General features: G+C 45.0%; 1 protein-coding gene across 1 annotated transcript in view; it reads left to right on the top strand.

Moving 5' to 3' along the window:
- LOC306786369 (protein kinase C beta type-like) overlaps positions 1–22,565 on the top strand; it is a 58,645-nt gene that overhangs the window by 16,173 nt on the left and 19,907 nt on the right. Inside the window, exons 3-8 of the mRNA XM_079281119.1 lie at positions 3,069–3,151; positions 11,281–11,392; positions 11,644–11,772; positions 17,930–18,086; positions 18,552–18,686; positions 20,333–20,429. Of these exons, the coding sequence (XP_079137245.1) occupies positions 3,069–3,151; positions 11,281–11,392; positions 11,644–11,772; positions 17,930–18,086; positions 18,552–18,686; positions 20,333–20,429 (713 nt within the window). The remainder of the gene's footprint in view (positions 1–3,068; positions 3,152–11,280; positions 11,393–11,643; positions 11,773–17,929; positions 18,087–18,551; positions 18,687–20,332; positions 20,430–22,565) is intronic.

Genomic DNA, 22,565 nt, shown 5'->3' with positions numbered 1-22,565 from the left:
GCGCTTCCCATGGATATTTAATGTATCCTAATAAATAATGAAGGCACAAAGGCGCTCAACCTTTGCCAGGAAACCGTGGCAGGTTGAATGTTACAAAGCTTCGGTGGAAGGAAAACTAAAGCTTTCCCATCGCTTCTCTTCACAACGTCACACGGTGGCCGTGAGAGCTCAACACAAAGAGCACAACAGAGAAGCACACTGTGCTTCTGTCCAGAGGAATTGTTTTGTTTTGGCCCAAGGGTCGTACCGTTGGATGGCGTTCAGGTGTGTGTGTGTGTGTGTGTGTGTGTGTGTGTGTGTGTGTGTGTGTGTGTGTGTGTGTGTGTGTGTGTGTGTGTGTGTGTTGCTCAGGGATTTAGCAGTTGCAATTCTCCAAAAGAGCAGTTGCCTTGAAGCAATATGTGCACATAGTTCTCACCATTTCTATCTCTACCTCGGTCCCCTCCACCCTCAATCTGCAATATCAGTGGAAAGAGTGGGTGGTGTGTGTGTGTGTGTGTGTGTGTGGTATCATCGCAGTCAGTGGGTGGTGTAACCAAAGAGGATATTGTGTGGGAGTGAAGCACCATTGAGGTGCACATGATTTGTGTGAGTTGGTGGGTGTTTGTGTTAATTATAACCTCTCCTATCAGTGCAGGTTTGATCATAGATAGAATGAAATAGAATAGAACAGCTGGTCTCCAAATATGTAAATGACACAGTAGAGTAGACAGTGAAAACATCATGTTGCATCATGTGACACCAAAATGGCGTGTCGTATCAATATTTTATTTATCGCAATTTTACACAAATGGTCTAACGGGTTGAATTGATGACGTCTTGGACAGACGTGTACGTAAACTGCAGTAATTCTACATCTCAATACTCTCACTGACACCGACGTGAGACTAAAGTGCAGAGACAAACATCTCTTTTTTCTGATTCAGAACTGTGGTTACTAAACTTCTTCATGCTTGTGTGACCTCACTTCTCTTATTGTGAGTTATGCAAATATTAAAACTTGGGAACTGCTGTTGAACAAATACATTTCCTGTCTGCAGCCACAGCGTACACGTCTCACTCTTCTCTGGTGCTGCGACGTTTTGACAACCGCGAGTCTTTAAAATGTCAAAATAATTGTGAAGACCATCTACCGCGACATCTTTAAGGCAAAGCTGTCGTCTACAAATAGATTATTTCATTCGACCAAAGATATTTTTTTATCACATTTAAAACATTTAAAATGCAGACAATCTTAGAAACTTGAACAGAACCAAAGAATAATTGTTTTTTTTTGCGTGAAAAACGACTCAAACGGTGAACGGCTTCATTATTTTTCTGTCAATCATTGATTAACTTGTTGATAGCTGTCGCACTGACCCTCTTTATGGAGTCACGATATATTCCATCAGGTTTTACTCCATTTCATCAGCCCTGCAGAAGAGCAAGACGATTCACACATGCTGTATTATTCCGGCTCTATAACCGGCTATCACCACAAAATCTGCATTTACTGCACTTCTCTGTCTCTCTATGTAAATGTACTCTGGGGCCCAATCATGGCGGCCGTGTGTGTGTGTGTGCGTGTGTGTGTGTGTGTGTGTGTGCGTGCGTGTGTGTGTGTGTGTGTGTGAGGGATGTTTTTGGCCTCCTCTGTTCCTCTTGCCTGTCAGTGGAGCTGCCGTGGATCAGGGCGGAGATGACGGGCTCGCTGTGCATCGCAGCTTTCACGCGTTTCGGTTAAAAGTATCCCACCTGAAAGGTGGCGCCATGTTACGCCTTTCATCTCACTTCCATTGCGATCGTACCGGCTTCCTTTTGATCGCACACGTGTGTGTTTATGTGTACGCTCGTTATTTTCTACTAATCTCTGCACATGGAGAGGGAGGAAAAATAGTTGACTTTGTTGTAAATGTATTATAATTCTGTTGACAACAAACTTTGTAAACACAGTGACTTCTGTCGATAAGAAGTCATTGTCGTACACACTGCAACATGAAGACCAGGTTTCTTTTTACATTTTTAGACATTAAGAAGGTGCTCTTCTTCCCCAGAGTGGCTGACAATGAGTCAACGGTGCGGGAGCGACGATAAAGAGTGTGTGGGTGTGAAGACAGAAGCGCAGCATCCAGCTGTACATCCACCGCTGCGAAAGCTTTTCATGGGTTCAGTGAGCGCTGCAGCGCTAAGAGCTCGGCGAGACGGCGGAATGACTCCGCTTTCATCCAGCCGCCCGCTCAAATCTCATTCAGCTCAAACTTCAGCTTAAAGTAAAGCGCACTTTTAACGAGTCGGCGAGAGAACGTTTGCCGGTGACCGTGATGTTTGTACGCAGGCGCGGGGTCGTGTTGGACGCCACGACGGATCTTAAAAGAAAAATGACAACTTCCGCACATGATGGTTGTCATTTTTAAAGATAATTCTGCTTGTCAAGTACAACAAGAGCTACATCTCTCGTCTTGCACTAATTACGTCACCGACACCACTATGGCCGTTACCGTGGCTTGCTAGCTCGGTGACTTATGTTTCATGAGCAAATTTGAGGTTTTAGGGTTATTTTTATGAGCCGGTAAGCGGAAGAAGACCCGTTGTTTGGTGTGAGAACGTCACGGTACCAAACACTTCTTTTCTGTGTGTAATCTTTCTAATCATGTGTTTATAGTACAGAAGAGACTTGTTCTTCAACAGCTTCATGACAAAATGTGACTTTTTTTTGACGTGCAGAAATGACCTTTTTGACAAACGCGTGTGTAATTCTTGGCAAAATTCAAACGGGATCAAACGGGATTTGTCTCTCGCCGTTCTTTTTATTCCACACATCCAGTTAAAGAACAAATAGACCCCCCCCCCCTCCATTGATGTCTTTAAAACCAGTCTAAAGACCGTTAACCTCTTCAATATTATTAAAGACATGCCTGACTAAACACCGGTTTTAATTGTATGTATTTTATTGAGTTGTTCGTCAGTACTGTTGGTTTTATGAAGGTATTCTATGTTTACTGAGCAAAGTTAAAGAAAGAAACTCAACACTGTGTTTTGTGTAAATTCTCTCTCTCTCTTTCTCTTTCTCTCTCTCTCTCCATCCACAGTGTGTTGTTTCGTGGTCCACAAACGTTGCCATGAGTTCGTCACTTTCTGCTGCCCTGGTGCCGATAAAGGACCTGCATCAGATGTGAGTATAAACACACCAACCGCTTAAAAGCCTGCCTGCGTACGAGAGCCAGAATGTACAAGTTAGATACATGTAACACTGCTGCCATTACTGAGCAGCTCCACAAGCATGATGGCAAGTTGTTCGATCTGCTTCAGCTGTAATGTCCTCTTGTTTTACGTGGTGGGTCAGTCTCTTTTTTTAATCATAATCTCATTCACTCTCTGAAGGAGCTGAGAAGTGGGGGACTTCCTCTCGTTCTTTATTCTTAAAATGCAAAACCCAGCTAACGTATCCCATCAAGAGAACACAATTAGTTCCCTTCCTTCTCTCAGGATGCCATCTTCATCCTCTCAGGAGCCGTGGGGGCTTTCGGCTCCTCAGCCATGTCTTTACCTCCCTCTCTGGAGTGCCCTTTCAGTCTGACAAGTACACTTAGCGAGCCGCCTCCAGAGCAAACGCTGGTGTTCGCTGGTTGGCTTCCTGTGGTGTGTTCCGTGTCACGTTATGTCTCCGCTGTCTTTTCTCTCATCTTATTATATGTCTGTCTAACAACTACCTCACTTTTGTTTTGGTCCTCTTTCACCTGACTGCTTCCCCTTCCTTTTTCATTTGGGTCAAGTCGCCTCTTCTTCTCCTGTGATAGCTTCTAGTTTAGTCCGAGCCATTCATTGGCAGATGCTAAAGCTTCTTTAAAACCATTTTTCTTCCTCCAATGTCTGCAAGTTCTAAGAAAGTCTGGAGGAATCCTTTAAAGTAACAACTTGAGGAACGCACTCTTTTCGTTTTGTACTGAAATGTGTTATTTTACCTTTAAAATACTGAAAGTGGCTCTTGTAAAGGAATGCAACATCGCACTAGTTTAATTGTAGCTGCTGTTCCATCAGCTGTGTCTCAAAGAACATGTTGGTATTTTTCAACCTCTCCCATTTCCCACTTAGTGATACATTTTCGCAGGGATCAGACTCTGATCAACATGTTTCTTTGGAAAGCTGTGTGAGGATTCTGCAGCTTTTGCTGATCAAGTATTCTTGTCCTTCTCCCTGTATCTCTTCAACGGCGGTGTAAAATGCAAAGTTATCACCATAGAGTCACATTTATGGGTTGAAATGCATCTGAATTGTCCTGAACATTCCTTAACCTCCTTTTAAAATGTCTTTGAAGGCCTTTCACTTGACTTCTTGAAACCAGCAGCTTTCTTCTTCTTCATCAGCCTCTTGAGATTTCATTCCACCTCTTGCTCTCCTCCCACCTATCCCCTCTGAATGCCCCCTCCTCTTGTTCTGGCACTATATTTATATTTCTTTATTTGGCACACATGTAACCCTCCCCTCCCTGAATCGTTCTCCCACTGTCGCCGCTCTTTTCTGTACATCCTCTCTTTAAATACCACTCCACCCGGGGGGGGGGGGGGGGGGCTGCACTTAATTACGGGGCCTCACCACCCCCACCGTGTCATTTCCTTAATGGGTTGGTGGTCTTATGACCTCGGTTCCTGCACAGTGGGAATGCAGCATATCTCTACTGCACGTTTAAATATAGGAAGACAGAGAGACAGGTAGCCCGGCTCACAATGCACAGCTTTCAAACACCGGGGGTGTCGTCATTTAATAGTTTTGTAATATATACACCTGTTCAAGACAAAAGCATACGAGGGATTTGATCAATACACAGACATTTACACATCCGTCTCATTGTGCGGTTACCAAAAGAGGAAAGCATCACATGATTAGATCATGAACGCTCTCTGACTGAAGACTTTCTCATAATGCTGTCCGATCTGTACAGCGCGACACGATGTTTTCACCCACGCACACCTGCACGGAAATGGCTTTTGAAACTGTGAGAACAAAACATCTTCAGCCGTTTTATTTTAGTCATTTTTTAGCTCGATCGTGCAACGTATTACATGTAACAGTTTTATCTGTCAAATCGTTACTGACAACAGTGAACAGTTGAGCAGATTAATACTGTTTGAGAATCAGTTTTGCGGGTCAAATACGTGACGGATCATCAAAGCAGGAGATGTTTGTATCGGGACACCGGATAGTTGCAGCGGTAGACAAAGACACAAACGTCAGAAAGCCGATTTATTGTGTTGTCTCACTGTCTGCAGCAATCAGCCCACCGCTCCCGTTTCACCTCCTGCCTGTCCCTCCTCGTCTCTCCGTCAGCGATGTATGTTTAAAAGAAGAAGTCAATTATAGATCTGGGTTAATAGAATGGGTTCCCTGTGGGAGAGGTCGAGGGATGAGATCCTCTAATGAAACCTACATTTCATGCACACAGCCTGCTAATGCTATAGGTGTGTGTGTGTGTGTGTGTGTGTGTGTGTGTGTGTGTGTGTGTGTGTGTGTGTGTGTGTGTGTGTGTGTGTGTGTGTGTGTGTGTGTGTGTGTGTGTGTGTGTGTGTGTGAGAGAGGCTGAGATACTAAGATACACAACTAAATGTGGAAGACGGTTAGCTTGTGTCTATGATTTAGGATATATTTATGTCCCACTGGTCCTGGATTTCCTAACATATATTTTGCCAGATAGAAAAGTCAGGTCAAGCCAAGTCACTATTATTTATACAACTCCAAAATCACAGTTTCGCCTCAAGGGGCTGTCCTGCAGCATACCACGCCCTCGATCCTCAGACCCTCGATTCAGACGGAAAAAAACGGAAACAGGAAAAGAAAAGTGACAAACGTTTGCCAGAAGGAGGCCGACATACGAAATATGTGTGTGTGTACGAAATAGAACAAAATGACAAAAGAATTAGGATAACAATATTAAGGTTTGCAAACATATAACAGATAATACAAGAGAACGTCAAGCATGTCACTGGGTTATTTATAAGATGTTACAAACTGGAATGGATCTAATTCATACATAGAGTCATCGCTACTTGTTCGAATGAGGTGAGATGCAGACATTTGGCTCAAATGGTGTCCTTTCTATGCAGATTAATAAAGCTCTTCCACGTGTCGTTTAGGAAAATACATGAGGGAAAAACAAATCTTTCTCCCCGCCCCTCCGCAAAAAATGGGAAAATTGCATTCATCTGCAAAACCTTCTGGGCGAGTTCACGCTGCAATATCACGATATCGCTCGTGAATCGGCCCTTGAGGCGGATAGCGGTTGTAAATTATACGTATTTCACATCGCTATCAGCGGCCGCAATCAATTATTTGTCAACTCCCCTCTATGTACGCGTAACAACAGTCATTACATACGCACACGTGCACTTATGGAATACATTTAGTCTCTGCTCACACAGTTCTGTCTGCAGAGATAATTGATATGAACACATAATAACACATGTTCGCATTTGCAGACATTTATTTCGTTTGTTGAGAACTGAAGCAGGAGGATAGTGACCCCCCCCGGTTACTGCTCCGCCAGGTCTCAGGTTCAAACCCACTGATCCACTGTTGCAGCAACACCTTCCTGTTGACCCATTGGCACAGAATAGTTGACGCCATATTTCATGTGTTCTTCATTTTTAGGGAATATTCAGAATGATGTGTGTGTGTGCAGGGATCATTGGGATCGTGTGGTTTTAGAATGTCGAGTAGAACACAACGAGCCATTAATTACGACATTTGCTTCTAGTTCCTGCGATTTCAAAGAAACAGGAGAACATTAATAAGCATCTATTTCAATCAAAGTGTGTGTGTGTGTTTTGTGTTAACATGTGTATCTCTGGGTCATATCTCTGGAGATACATTCTGTGCATCCTGGCTCTCTGCGTGCTATATTGCATATTTAGATCCAATGATATATGTAACAGCCTGTGTGACCAGATGGTTAAAAACCACGAGGTAGCCTTTGAGGGAGGAGGAGGGTCAACAAAGCGATGAAGAGATTGTGATCAGCATATGGAGGAAGGGAACGAGGAGAGGAGTTACACTCGGGGTGTGAAGATGAAACCTCAGCCCTCTCCTCTCCTCCTGACTCTCTCTGCTTTATGTTTTTAATCATTTATTCTTCACTGCTATTGTGACGCAATTATGCCGCTTTATCCAAGAGTGACTGCTTTGCATATCTGCCTCAATCAACAAGAAATCCTTTAGTCTCTCACACAGCAACACTTAAACAGTCGGGAAGAGTTACGAGCCTGAGGGGGGGGGGGGTGAACTCGATGGCACTGCATTTGTTTTATTGATCAGGACAGCAGAGGCAGCTTCTGTAATATTCCGTTGCCTTGGTGTGTTCGTGAATCAGAGTGGCAGGAAAGACTCTAAGATGCCATTTAAAGTGCGATTATTTTGAATGCGAATATGAATTGCAATATTAGAGGGAACGATATTGTTCTCGTCTCATATATTTGAATAATCATAGTGTAACTTTTGCAGTGATCTGTACCAACAAGCATGTTTCCTTAAGTACGTAGAATATGATGCCTGTCTCTGTCAAAATACCATTTTAAATCAAATATTGTTGTGCGGCAAACATTTTGCCTCTTGGGATTTAAAAATTGCATAATGAGTGAGTTGTGCAGCCTTTTTTAATATCACGTATGACATCAAAGCCCAATTGAGACGCCGTAAATAGAACGATTGTCAGTTTTTATTTGAAAATCGATCAGTTATCAAAATAGTTTCAGGCTTATGATGAGATCACTCTGTACAGTAGATGACGGTTGCCTCCATAGAAACCATCAGAAAGCCAGTAAGCACCCAAAGAGTGAGGGGACTGAAGACGATCAATCAGGGAAACAAACACTTTAAATAGTCTTGTGTGGAGGGGAGTTGATGTTATTGGCAGGGAAAATAATAGACAGCAGTGTGTTTAAAACGAAACAAAAGAAAATAAGAGAGTGATAGAAAACAGTCGTGTGTGTGTGTGTGTGTGTGTGTGCGCACTGACTAATGGCTGGTCTGGCACCGTGTGCTGATGTTATGAGCGGGCCTTCGGTTTTGGACACCCAGCGACACAACATACGCCGTGCAACACTCTCATTGGTCCAAGCGCACCACGCCGCCATCTGCTTTCAATCAGTGGCGTCTCAGTGAGTAAAACCGAGTGGAACACACGCGACCAAGCTGTCAACACGCAGGCAGGAAAAATACAATGTACACAAACCGTAGTGTGAAATAAATTTGAACAAAAGTACGAGTCTATTAATGTACCACCTTTCATCACGGCACATTGTTTTTAAATGAAAGGTCCCCGACAAAGAAACACTGGAGTTCATAGTTGTTCTGCGCTGCTGCTCAATCACAGCAGCAGACTTCATCTCCATCATGTGGTCCTGACCCACTTTTCTTTATTGCTCACATGCTGTGAGAGAGAACTGATTCATAGTCACAAGTTTGGCTTCAAGGCATTTTTTTTATTGATAGTTGAAGCTCTATCTGACCGACACTTTGGTCCAGACTGAAATATGTCAATAACTATTGTAAGGATAACCGTGAAATGATGGTCCCCAGAGGATGAACCCTGCAGATGTTTGTGGTCCCCGGCTTTCACCGTTTTATTTTCTGATCAATCCTTGAATTCTGAGCGTGGACGCATTCAGTCATGAGTGTTTGAGAAGCCCTCGTATCGCTCGCTGTCTGCTGCTGCTCGTCACTGGAGCTCCAGCAGCACAATGTTCCCTCGTTCTTCAGAAGAGCAGGAGGCGGTCCTGTCCTCGAGAACCAGCAGAGAATCACACGCACACAGATGCACACGCTGTGCAAAGAAACCCACACACACCTACGCACAGGCGATCACACGCAGCCGCACAATCATCCAGACTTAATAAGCACACACACACACACACACACTTCTGAAGACACCTTGGGGAAGCTGGGTGTAACTCAGTGGCAGCTTAAATGAAACAGTATTTTCCAGGACAGGTGTGCATCAATCAGCACATTCTTCTGGCTCATGAGGTGCAAAGACATGTACCAAAGACTTGAGGTCGCCCCCTGAACTGAAAGACGTTTCCTTTGGCAGGAAGCACTCACGTATTTTGCCGTCGTCGAAGCACCTCGGCATCATTTGGAAACTCCTTTTTAAACGCTGTAGCTACATGCTTGGCAACTGTGATGGATCCCCTTGGCAGGAAGATTCAAACTCCTACATTGAAGCATCCCCGCTTCACCACAAGACCTGGATCCATCCCAAGCGGTGGATTGGATGTTGTCACGGTCCGTGGGTCCGGGTTGCTGTGTGTGTGTGTGTGTGTGTGTGTGTGTGTGTGTGTGTGTTTCAACCACTGGAACAGCCCACTGAGCCATGGTTGCAGGTGTCTCTCTCACACACACACACACACACACACACACACACGTCAGACAGAAATAACCTCTGTTTCTGCCCTAGTTACGCCTCAGTTTCAAATGAGGAATCGGTACCTGAATTTCCTTTTACATCGTGAAGTTCGCTGACGACACTACCGTGGTAGGTCTCATCAGCCACAACGATGAGACTAACTACAGGAAGGAAGTGAACCAGCTGGTCCGTTGGTGCCAAAATAACAATCTCTTCCTCAATGTGGGGAAAACAAAGGAGATTGTTGTTGACTTCAGGAGAACCCACTCCCAACCCCCCCTCCCTCTGACCATCAATGGTGCTGCTGTGGAACAGGTGAGCAGCACCAAATTCCTGGGTGTGACAATCACAGATGACCTCACCTGGAACAGCAACACCACTGCACTGGCAAAGAAGGCCCAGCAACGCCTGTACTTCATCAGGAAGCTCAAGCGAGCAGGAGCCCCCCCCCCCATCATGCTCTCATTCTACCGAGGCGCCACTGAGAGCATCCTCAGCAGCTGCATCACGCTGTGGTTCGGAAGCTGCACCGCCTCCAACCGCAAGAGCCTGCAGCGCATTGTGAACTCTGCCCAGAGGATCATCGGAGTCTCACTCCCTACACTACAGGACATTTACAACACCCGCCTCACCCGCAAAGCACTCGGCATTGCGGGTGACCCCACCCACCCCTCCAACAGCCTCTTCAGCCTCCTGCCTTCAGGGAGAAGGTTCCGCAGTCTCCGTTCGAGCTCTACCCGGCTGAGGAACAGCTTCTTCCACCAGGCGGTCAGGATGCTGAACTCTCTCCCTCCCTCTCTCCTCTCGCTCCCCCTCTCTCCCCCCCTGCCATCTCTCCCCTGACCTCTCTACCCTCCCCCTCACCCACCTTTCCCCACTGCCTCAAATGGAACATACCAGGACATCTACTCCCCCTCACACCCCTTCCCTCATCCAGCACCAGTCACTTTATCAGCACCAGTCACTTTTTATCAGCACCAGTCACTTTTTATTCTCTGCTGCTACTTGTTTAATCCTTTATCTAGGCCCTTATGTTCTTAACTTTATTCTATTTTATTCTATTATATGTTATATGTTCATGTCTATATTACACTGTGGGACTGCGAGAAACGGCATTTCGAATTTTCTGTATGCATAACACATGTGGAAACTTTGACAATAAAGTGAACTTTGAACTTTGAACTTTGAACTTTTCTCAATCTAAAGCGCATAATTAACATTCACCAAATGTCCAAAATACTTTTGTACCTGTGTGTACAGTGTTGTTGAGGAACACGTAAAGTCAGCAGAAAAGAGGCCTGAACCTGTGACTTTGAACTCCTGCCTGCCTACAGGACATCTGTTCTTGTTTAAATTCAGCAGGATTCATGGAGGACTGACTTCATACAGAGCACACACACACACACACACACACACACACACACACACACACACACACACACACACACACACAGGGCATGCATGTATGTGGGCATTTGCAGTATTTCTGAACTGAAGAAGGAAGTTGTGATGAAACCTTTCTCGGTCAGATTAAATGTGGTTGTGGGTAAGTAGTCGGGCTGAATTATAAATGCTGCATTGTACAAAACGTGTGCAAAAGTGGACGGTGCTGTAAAAAGATGTGCATGAATAGAAGGCAGTGTGATGGAAGAGCAGGGGGCCTAATAGTTATCTCTGGCAGTCATTAATTTACTGTGTGTCAATAGATGCACAGATGGCAAACCGACAGGAGTACAGCACACCAGCAGACGTTCACTGCTCTATTCTGAATGACGCTTCCTTCCGTCGTGTGCGCTAAGGCGTAGCAGACAGAAAATGTGCCCAAATATAGATTTTATGATTTATGTGACAATCTCCTGCTTTCTTTCGTTCCTCCCTATTAACTTACTGAATTGCTTTCCTTTCAGGACCCGAGGGCAAAGCACAAGTTTAAGATCCACACCTACTCCAGCCCAACCTTCTGCGACCACTGTGGCTCTCTGCTCTACGGCCTCTTACACCAGGGCATGAGATGTGACCGTACGTCCCACACACACACACACACACACACACACACACACACACACACACACACACACACACACACACACACACACAGTATCAGTTGTATTCCATGGAGCTGACAGTCTGTGTGATGTACATAAAGTACTGTATATTGCTGTTACATTATTTTCAAATACTGCCATTTCTTTTGTGTAAATAAATATAATCTTTAGGAATGCACACTAAAATAACATGACAAATACATCTGTGTGTGTGTGTGTTTCCAGACTGTATGATGAACATCCATAAGCGCTGTGTGGTCAATGTGCCGAGCCTGTGCGGGACGGACCACACTGAGAGGAGAGGTCGCCTCCAGATCACCGCTGAGGTCAAGACTAATGTACTCACTGTCACCAGTAAGTACATCTCAGAAACACACATCCAGTACATGTACACGTACAGTACATGTACTGTACAGTTCACACAGACACTACTGAGAAACCCAGTCTTCTCTCTCCCTCTACTGGTGGACCTGCAGAGGTGAAGGCAGTGAAGCTTCGCTCTGTGTCCTAGAGCACCTTTAGACATTTAAATACCAGCTTAGTGCATCTTTTTGGCCCACTAGGTGGCGCTTTGAGGCCCTCCAGTGGGCCAATGAAAGCTCACATTTAGTCAACAGAAGTACTGAATCTACTGTGTTTGGGCTGACTGAAGTGTTCATGAACATCATTTTTCATTCATTTGATAAGAAATATGTAATCTAGTGATGTTTGCATTAAGATGACGTCCAACTCTCTCTTGAAGTTCATTCATGATCCTGTATTTATCCAGTAGGATCTCAATGGAACGTGTGTTACTAACTTAACCAGTGATGTCAATTTAGCTTCAACCACAACCCAGAAAGTCTCCCTGCAGTAATCAGACTGCTATGACCGGAGTTCTCTGTTATTTTACATCAGTTTGACAAACGTCTCTCAGATATGAAGCGTTTAGATTGACTGTCAATGACGATGGAGACGAAATGAGCTGTTTCTTCGCTGTGTGTCCAGCCAGCGAGAGACAATTACATGACATTGTTCCATTTCTGTAGAGGATAATGTTTAACGCAGAACATTTCCCAGAATGCCTTTCAGCGATTCTAGCCGATTCAAGCCTTTCTAGCATCAATGGTATGAGTTAAATGTTTGCTTTCCTAATGAGAGTTTTTCCTGATTTGCCTCGTCTTTCATTTCAATGTCGGTAATCCTTCAGATCAAATAAAAAATGAATATGATTAAATGGTAGAGATCAGTGTCACCACTTCTTTTTAGTGTGCTTGTAGTGCCTTGTCTTCCCTGCAGGTGGCAGCAGAGGTTTTCATACAACTTTATTCTGCACCCGTAGACGACTCACAGTGAAAACATCCGACTTTCTAAATGAACAACAAACTGTTAGTTGTCACATGTCGCCATCATGTGCTTTGGTGCTAAATGAGTTGAATTCCCATAAATACATTGGCTGTTGTAAACTTTAAAAGTGTGTCGCGTGTATCAAACGTACACACACAGTTCATCTCATATCCATCATCTGATTGACGTCCTAATGTGACTGGGTGGATTACCGTCTGCTGTGCGTCAGTGAGCCCCAGGTCCTAGATGATCAGTGATGATAAATGTTTGTATCCGTCCATCCATTTCTCCACGCTACTTAAACCGTTAAGAGTAATTACCAACTAAATGTAACTTAATGGTAACATGACTTTCATTGCGATTCCAAGAAGGTGGAAACGATTTCCTGCTGTTTAGATTTTCAGATTTGTTGTGAAAGACAACAGATTCCTCTGGGATTACGCAGCATATATTAATAATTAATATGCAGTCAAACACATAAACAAAGTCTACACCAACTACCACTTCAACAGTTAAGAGAACTTTGTGAATATCCTGAAAAGAGACGAACACGCGCAGCTCATTTCTGCATGTAAAAGCATTTTTCCCTTCAGGACCTTTCGCTGGGCTTCATCCCTCTCTCCTCCTCTCTCCTCCTCTCTCCTCCTCTCTCCTCTCTCCTTCTCTCCTCCTCTCTCTCCTCCTCTCCTCCTCTCTCCTCCTCTCTCCTCCTCTCTCCTCCTCTCTCCTCCTCTCTCCTCTCTCCTCCTCTCTCCTCCTCTCTCCTCTCCTCTCCTCCTCTCCTCCTCTCTCCTCCTCTCTCCTCCTCTCCTCCTCTCTCCTCCTCTCTCCTCCTCTCCTCCTCCTCTCTCCTCCTCTCCTCCTCTCCTCCTCTCTCCTCCTCTCTCCTCTCTCCTCCTCTCTCCTCTCTCCTCCTCTCCTCCTCTCTCCTCCTCTTGCCTCCTCTCTCCTCTCTCCTCCTCTCCTCCTCTCTCCTCCTCTCTCCTCTCTCCTCCTCTCTCCTCCTCTCTCCTCTCTCCTCCTCTCTCCTCCTCTCTCTCCTCCTCTCCTCCTCTCTCTCCTCCTCTCCTCCTCTCCTCCTCTCTCCTCCTCTCTCCTCTCTCCTCCTGGTTCCCACGCTCGTAGACGGATCATTAGCTGGGATTTACTGTGGGAAGTGATAAGAGAGCCGACTTATCACTGCTAGGACAGCAGTAAAGGCTAAACCTCACAAGTGCTACAGAATAGAATAAAATAGAGCTGAATGGTTGAAGCTGTCGAGGAAAACAGACCGCTAATGTTGGTATTTTATATCGTTTATATCATATCTTTCAATCGGTCCCACAGGGTATTGTTATCCAGCCAGCATGGATTGTATTTTCAACACTTGCACACTTGCATTTGAAGTAGTTGTGTGACATTCCTGATTTCAGCCAGCTGTGATAAACCCTCCTCTCATTTCTCCCGTGATAATAGTTTAAGGGCAATAGTAAGAGGCAACGACAGCTGCAGTACTCATTCCTGTCCACAGGGGTCAGTGTGGAGCCAGCAGAAGCTCGCTCCCTCATTGCGGTGAGGTAGAGGAGAAAAAAAACACCACCACAGAGAACGAATTGTAGAACCACTAAGAATTATTCTACAGCTTAACGTAGCAGTGAGCTGGTGGAAATGGCTGCCACACTGCGCTGTGGACCAGCTGTGGATTTAATCACAGCAATTGACGTGGGTGTAAAGTGACACTTTATTGATCACTTTTAAGGCACCTTAAGAGGTCCGAGCTCAGGGTCAGAGGCAGAACAGTGCCCCGGGGAGATGGAGGATCAGTATCTAGCTCAAGGACACTCCAGCAGTGGGCCGTGGGATTGGGGCCTTGACAGGTGCCCCCTTCCCCCTCTGGCACTGCACACTCTGCCTCATGGCTTTGTAGCTGCTCTGAAAGGCAGGGTGGAAAAAGCCAGTCGGCATAGAGAAGGGTGAGAAGTGATTACTCTTTAATTACGGGCCACATTTTCATACAGTCTCTGCTGGAAAGGCGTTCATGGTGTTGGTGTTGGTTGTTCTCAGGAAATGTAACAGTTGTGTGAAGAATGAGAGAATAGAACTTGAGAGAGAAGTCCAGACTCTGCTTCCTGTCTCACCTGTGTGTGATGTTACAGAAACACCAATGTCGACTGTGGCTGCCTGTGTGTTGACCTAAAAGCAAAGTTTAAAACATATATCATTTATAACATATAATATAGATGTCTATAAGTGGACCATTGCGCACACCTTGGTGTCTTGGTGACGTGATGGTTCCTGGATGGCTCCATTGGGAGTTTGAACACCGGACCGGAAGCTTTGGTCTGAAGGACACTGCTGTCACACCAGCGCTCGGGAAGTGGACTTTTATCCAAAGTGAGCAAGGAATGTTAGAGCGGTGGACTCGTGCATCTTTATTCAAGTTTAATGTCGGGCTCAGAGATGTATGCTTTAGCAATTAGTCGTGATAAAGCTTTTGATCCCACTGGGGTTTTTGATTTTTCATCGCTCAAATTCAATATTCCAATGATCAAATATCAGCTAGGAGCCCGTAACTGCTTCACCATCATACAGCATGGTAGCACTGGGCTATCTGTGCTATCTGTGCTGTCTTATATACGGTCGATGGTCCATACAGATGTTGAGATCTGGACCCTTTCAGGCCTCTTGGTGCAGCTTTCTGGCTGCACTTGTTCTCACCGGTACCAACAAGCTGATCTGAACACGTAAATGTACTCGGCATGTTAACACCGTTTCACCAGCCTCCAGATTAAGACTACGGTAATTGTGCAGCACATAGAAGAAAAAAAAAGCAAGCAGCAGTCGAAGAGAACATAAGAATCCGACAAAGACTCCGACGAGGCTGCTTCACTTGGGAAAAGGTGCACTGCCAACGCCCACGCTGCTGTGCACATCCCGTATTCTGCTGTTACTGCACTCTCATCTCCCTGTAGACTCAAATACATGCGGTATCTCTCTCACACACACACACACACACACACACGCATGTAAACCCAGAGCCATGCATGCTCTTTGCAATTAGCACACGTGACTGCAAAAAAACCTACACACACGGTCACATTGCACACCTGTGCATGCACGAGCATATCCGTTCACTCGCTCACACATAAGCACAAGACCACGCCCACCCTCCTCCGTTTAGTGTCCTGTGACCCCACTTGGCATGCTACCCTCGTTATAGCTCACCTCAACCAGCATTTGATGGTCACTTTAACAGGCATCATCTGCTATTCATTGAGCCGCTCCGCTGAGGGTTTAGTGCCGGCCGCTGGGTCTGTGCTGTGGTTAACCTCTCGGAGCTTAGCGTAGCATGGCGCTCTAACAGCATGAAGAGCTAATTCCTCTGACTTCTCCAGGTTTTGCTCACACTGCGAGCTCGCTGGGAAGCTCTCTCCCTTCAGTCGTTGGTTTGAAAAGGATGCCGCGTGTTCCACGCTGCTCTGACGCATTTGCATCTCAATTGTTAATTGTAAAAGAAAGAAATGTCTTCTTTTTTTACGTGAACTTTTGCGGTGACGATATAAGACGGACATGCTTCAATATTATGTGACGCTTGTCACTTTTCATAATTTCTCTTCTAATAATGGCAGCCATTCCCCATCATTTGATTGTACATAACATGCAGTCCCATCTTCTGTAACGCTTACATCGAACTGTTTCTTCATTTGCTTTTTTGCCTCTCAGACAACCTGAGAAGATGCATTGAGCAGTAGAGTGCAGCATAACCCACCTAAAGTCAACACCAGAGTTTACTCAACTTTTTTTTAGGAGACTTACTTTAAAAAAAATGACAAACCGTCACGACCCACTTCACAATAGGCCTCATCTTTAAATCGTAAGTAGAGCAAACAAGGAATGTTCCTGACCATCATTTCCACGTCAAGTTGTATCAGCCTGAATAAACCAAACATTTTGAAGAGATGTACATGATTCATGAATCACTTTTTAGTTTTCACGTAACTTGCGTACTTCAGTTACGGCACTTCCGTCGTTATTTTACCCCAAACGACGAGCTTTTCCTGAACGAAGTAGTTTTGTTGCCGAAGTTGTTTCCTTTGAAACGACTGTATCCATCTAACGAGCGCAAATTCACGAACCGTCGTATGAGGATAAGTTGAAATATAAGACGATGGAGGATATTTTGCTAATTTATTTGGCGACCCTAATAATATCTCCTGCGACCCACCTTTGGGTCCCGACCCAGTCTTTGGGAATAACTAAACCACATGCAACTTCACACTTCCTACCTTAGCTTCTCGTGGCTTTCTCCCACAATCTCCTACCTGTCAAGTTATTTGTTGTGTGTGTGTGTGTGTGTGTGTTTATGGGAGAGGGGGTTGGAAAAGTTATTTTGTGTGTGTGTGTGTGTGTGTTCTTGAGTGCTTCCCCAGCGAGCAGCCGAACACAAAGCAGCACCAGCTCTGCTTCTTGTAATTGGATGTGACCTCACAACTTGACCAGCCACAATATTTGTGCACACACACACACACCTCACAATCACGGGGTGTTACGCCACTGGAATACAATTACAGCCCAATAACAGACGGCCACAAAAGAAGGATTAGTGTTGGAACTGGCAACCTTCGTCTGTCCACATGGTCATGACAGACAGATCTGGCAACCTTGAGGGTTTAACCCCCAATACAACTCTGGAGGTCTGGTGTGTTTTCCGTTGCCTTTTTCGACAGGACCGCTCTCCAAATCCACACACACACACAGCTTCAAATCAACACCTGCCAACCTGCAAAATATGGGTTAAAAGGAATTCTGATAAGTTATTGGCAGGTTTAAATCAAATTCTCGTTTTTAGTTTGTTTTACTCAAAGGATTAATGAAGTTGCATTTTAATCCCGTTTGATTACTTTTGTCACAATATCATAATAATTTAAAGTAAATCTGATCATGATTCTCTCTGTTCATGTCTCTTGTGTTTCTGTTCGTCTCAGTTTAACAGGAAAATGTAAAGATTTCATGTTGTCTTTTTTACATGGACATTTTGAATGAGTACTGTAATTCATGATTCAGTTTGCTGTTCAAACACACAAACCGCTCCACAACATGTCATTGAAACTGAATCTGTCTCTGAAAGTCTTTTTCCAAATGTCCTCTCTCACCTTCTCCCTCCCTCTTTCTTCCTTCTCTTCACCCCCCCCCCCCCCCCCCCCAGTCAAAGAGGGCAGGAATCTGGTTCCTATGGACCCCAACGGTCTGTCAGACCCCTACGTGAAGCTCAAACTGATCCCAGATCCCCGCAGCGAGAGTAAACAGAAGACCAAGACCATAAAGTGCTGCCTCAACCCCACCTGGAATGAGACCTTTAAATTGTAAGGCTTCATCACACCATGTTTGCTGATTTTATTTATTTATCTTTCTGTTTGTCTCTGCCTCTCCTCTGTTCTTTTTTTTATCATTTCCATTTTTTATCTCTGTCTCCATCACTGTTTTAAGAGCAGCACATTGTGCTCGTCTTTCCAAGCATGTGTAACCGCTGGCGCTCCGATACAAACATCTGGCTCCTTAGATTCATAAAACCTTGCTTTCGGGGTCGTTTCATGCAGTTGGCTCCAATTACATACTTAATCAGCTTCATCGCAGTTTTGCACGGAAGGAGACCGAGATTTGCATTTTCCGGCATCTGGGTTGCAGATGTTACTTTTGAAAGGCTTTTTTTTTTTCACATCTCCAACAAATCAAAAAGAGATGACAGAAATTTAATTTTTTTTAGTTTTTTCTTTGTTAATATATTAAAAAGAAGTATCCAACTGTTGCTGGTCCCTGTCTGTCCCCAGCCACCTGAAGGAGTACGATAAGGACCGCCGTCTGTCGGTGGAGATCTGGGACTGGGACCTGACCAGCCGCAACGACTTCATGGGATCGCTGTCCTTCGGCATCTCGGAGCTCCAGAAGCTGGCAGTGGACGGATGGTGAGATGAACGGGGGAGGCGGGTAGAGAGACGTGAGGCAGAGAAACAACACAGGTAGAGGAGGAGGGAGAGGGAAGGTGACCTTCTTCATTACTGCACCGTTGGAGGAATACTTTAGTTGGAGCTCTTCTTCTTTTTTTTCTTCTGGTGATACTCTGTGCCAAAGCATCTCTACCCCGTCTCTTTATCTCGGCTTCTTTATCTCCCCAGCACCCTCCCTCTCCAGCTCAGTCCCTATATCTCCCTCTCTTCCTCTCTTTTTTTGCTGACGCTGCCCTGTCAGGGTTTTTAATGAGATGCCAGCGTTTGAGGTGGAATGGTGGAGGTGGAGGGATGCCATTTAAAAACCTGATATTTAGAGCAAAGAGAACCTGTGTTTTCCACAACTCCATCTCTGTGAAGCTCCAAAGCCTCACACCTGCTGCCACCAGCAGCCGGGGACGGGGGGGACGGGGGGACGGGGGGGACAGAGTGAGAGTGACACGAACAGCAGCACTCGTTGTAGTTAGTGCTGTTAGCGCCGGCTTATCTGTCGCCATGTTGAGAGCCGTTAAGAGGGAATATAAATGCTCCCAATCCTGTATGAAGTGCCTTTAACATCAGCTGAAAAACAAACTGCAACCTGCTGGCGGTGTTTGATCGCCTTTCATTTTTTTTGGATGTTTCTACTGTGCAAAGGTGTCCAAACCTATATTCTCAGCCATCTTCAAAGTGGCTAAAATCAATATTTTCACATGAATTTACACAATTGATCACTCTTAGTACTAACCGCTCTTGCCTGTATATTTGAGCTGTATTCATATTCGTCTTCACATCCTGGACGATACGTTTCATCTGAGGAATTTATGATAACCGCAAAATAAACCACAAAATAAGTTGAGGATATCCGCTGCAACCCGTCTCAGATCTGAACTCATGGCTGTCTAAAGAGAGGGAAAGTATTTTGTAATAATGCAACAGATGATCGTAATGCAAAGGGAACAATGTTACTGGAGGCATCTCGCCAAGTTTCAGCTAAAGCCAAACTTGGTTTTGTTACGTTTGCACATAGACACATACTTGACAAAACCTCCAACACTTAAAAGTCAAGAAGTCTGATTGAATCATGTTGTTAGACTCCAGCTCAGGTCGGTAGATCGTCAGCAGCATAAAACTATTTCAAACTGCTGCTATGAAAGCGACGACACAACGATTTAAACAGAAAAGAATAAAACAGGAATGTTGCAGATACAAATGTTCACAACCAACAGGATCCACATCTTCTGAGGAGATGAAACCTGGAAGGAATAGAAGGGAAATAGTTGAGATCTGTTTCACTAAATCATAAACACCAAACACAATGTTATTTACTGTGATACGGTTATGATAGCGCCAGTGGCTAAAAAATGACATGGTATTGATTTGGTTGAATGATAAGCTTCTCTGCTGTGTTCTCTCCGTCGGGCTTTGCTGGATCACCATGAAGGAGAGTGAATTACTGAATAATCAGCTGATTATTCTTCAGGACTTTAAAATCGGTGCGCTAACAGTAAGCCGCTTCAGCTAATGGAAGCAGTTAAACGCTTAAATTGTATAAACTAATTGGGAATTGATTTGACTGGAAATATTCTGTCTTTCTTTCTTTCTTTCTTTCTTCCTTTCTTCAGGTTCAAGCTGCTCTCCCAGGTAGAAGGCGAGTACTTCAACGTGCCCGTTGCTCCGGAGGGGGAGGAGGGCAACGAGGAGCTCCGGCAGAAGTTTGAGGTGTGTGTGCCGGCATGTGTCCCACCCGTCCCTGCTTTAGTCCCAGTTAGCTTAGCATAAAGACTGGAAACGGGGGGAAACAGCTAGCCTGGCTCCGTCCAAAGGAAACAAAATCCGCCCACCAGCACCTCCAAAGCGAATTCAAATGTTATGAATCGAGTTTGTTTCATCCGAACACAAAGCGAAGTGTGAATCACACGTCTTCTATCATCGAATCCGAGACCCTCCCGTCATCAGGCGGTCTGGGTTCGTTTGTTTGGTCCGCTTCAGTGGTCGATGTAACCGAGGGACATTGGCTTGAGTTTGTTTTGAGTGAACCAAACGAGTTGTCTGTGAAAGAACCCTTAGTCACTCAGTCACAGAGGAAACACTTCACTCAAAGGTTCTGAGCTATAGAGGCCCGAAAGTGACCGAGTATGGAACCATTTCCTCTGCTGTTTCATTGTTGATCGTGTTTTTGGTTAAAAGTCTGGATCTTGACTTTTTGGGTCGGTATTGTAGCCTCCCATCCTTCCTTTCTCTCCTCTCTTCCTCCCCCTCATCTTCATTTTGCTTCCCTTTCTCTTCTTCACTTATCTGTTTTGTCCTCCGTCACCTTCAGTGCCCCCCCCCTGTGTGTTTCTCTCTCTTTATCCGTTTCTCTCTCCCTCCATCTCCTCAAGGCCGTGGTCCTCAGACGTTCACACACACACACACACACACACACACACACACGGAGCTGCATCAGAGGAGAGTGAAAGGGTTGAACGGGGGTAGAATGAAGGTGGCTTGCGGTATTGAGAGAGACGGAGAGAAGTACTCACAGATGGAAAGGCAGTGGGAGATTTGTTGACATCAAGAGAGGCACAACATGTTTCCATCGACTGTAATTAGTGAAGACATTTTCACCCAACTTTTCTTATTTTGCAAAAGAACACAGTGTAAGATGATCGAGTCGCGCTGTCACAGCTCTCTCATGTCAGGTTGCTGCGTCAGGATAGTATCTGGGATGAAACAGATGATGAAGATCCATCACCAATTAAACGCATAAATACTCCTTTTATCCAAAAAAAACACCTTACCTTGGTGCTAAAACTATTTGGAGGTTTCCAAGAAAATGCATCAGGTTTTGCTGCTGCCACTCATCCTTTTCAGCATTTATAAGATGCACAAACACGTTCTGTAGACAGAGAGCACCATTATTCTCTGAAGGCTTCAAGAGTGTTGCCTTCAGCATGCTCTGCTGCTCACAGATACCTTGTGTGTGTGTGTGTGTGTGTGTGTGTGTGTGTGTGTGTGTGTGTGTGTGTGTGTGTGTGTGTGTGTGTGTGTGTGTGTGTGTGTGTGTGTGTGTGTGTGTGTGTGTGTGTGTGTGTGTGTGTGTGTCAGAACAGATGGAGACAGATAGAGCCTTTTATCCGTTGATGAGTCGGGAACCGTATGGGTTGCATCTCTCACACACACACACAACAAACAGTGCAGGGAGCAGCAGAGTACTTGGATGCTTCACTCTGACAATTTTCCAGACGAGGCAGCGGAGAAGTTACTGCACAGGGCAAGAAGAAGTGCAATTTCAGATAAGATAGGATCAGATGTACTCATCCTGCACCTCCGTGTGTGCAGGCATTCTGTTAATGTCTGAAGACTGTTTTTAAATTCAAAGCATGGCATGGAGAATAAGATTATAATTACATGAGAGAGAGAGAGAGAGAGAGAGAGAGAGAGAGAGAGAGAGAGAGAGAGAGAGAGAGAGAGAGAGAGAGAGAGAGAGAGAGAGAGAGAGAGAGAGAGAGAGAGAGAGAGAGAGAGAGAGAGAGAGAGAGAGAGAGAGAGAGATATGAATAAATGGAGAGTCAGAGACACGGGCCACATTCATAACGATGAAGGATAAATAATTTATAGAGAACAGAGGGGAAGAGAAATGGTACTAAACCTTTCTGAGTGGTTGAAGGACAGAGACGAGGGAAGAGGTGACAGTCGTGATCGAGTGGAGTGGCAGACTCACGGAGAAGCCATATTTGTGGAAAGTGTGAAGTGCTGCCTGCACAGAATGAATGAAACAGAATGAACCAAAAGGCTAAAAAGTTTTGCTGAAGGTCTGCATGTATTTTGATGTATTTTGGGGTTCAGTCGCCGTTTTCTTTATTCTCAAACATT

The sequence above is a fragment of the Melanostigma gelatinosum genome (genome assembly GCF_949748355.1).
Source record: "Melanostigma gelatinosum genome assembly, chromosome: 13".
Lineage (NCBI taxonomy): Eukaryota > Metazoa > Chordata > Actinopteri > Perciformes > Zoarcidae > Melanostigma > Melanostigma gelatinosum.
The sequence above is the reverse complement of the archived record's forward strand: the minus strand, read 5'-3'. Positions and strand labels throughout refer to the sequence as shown.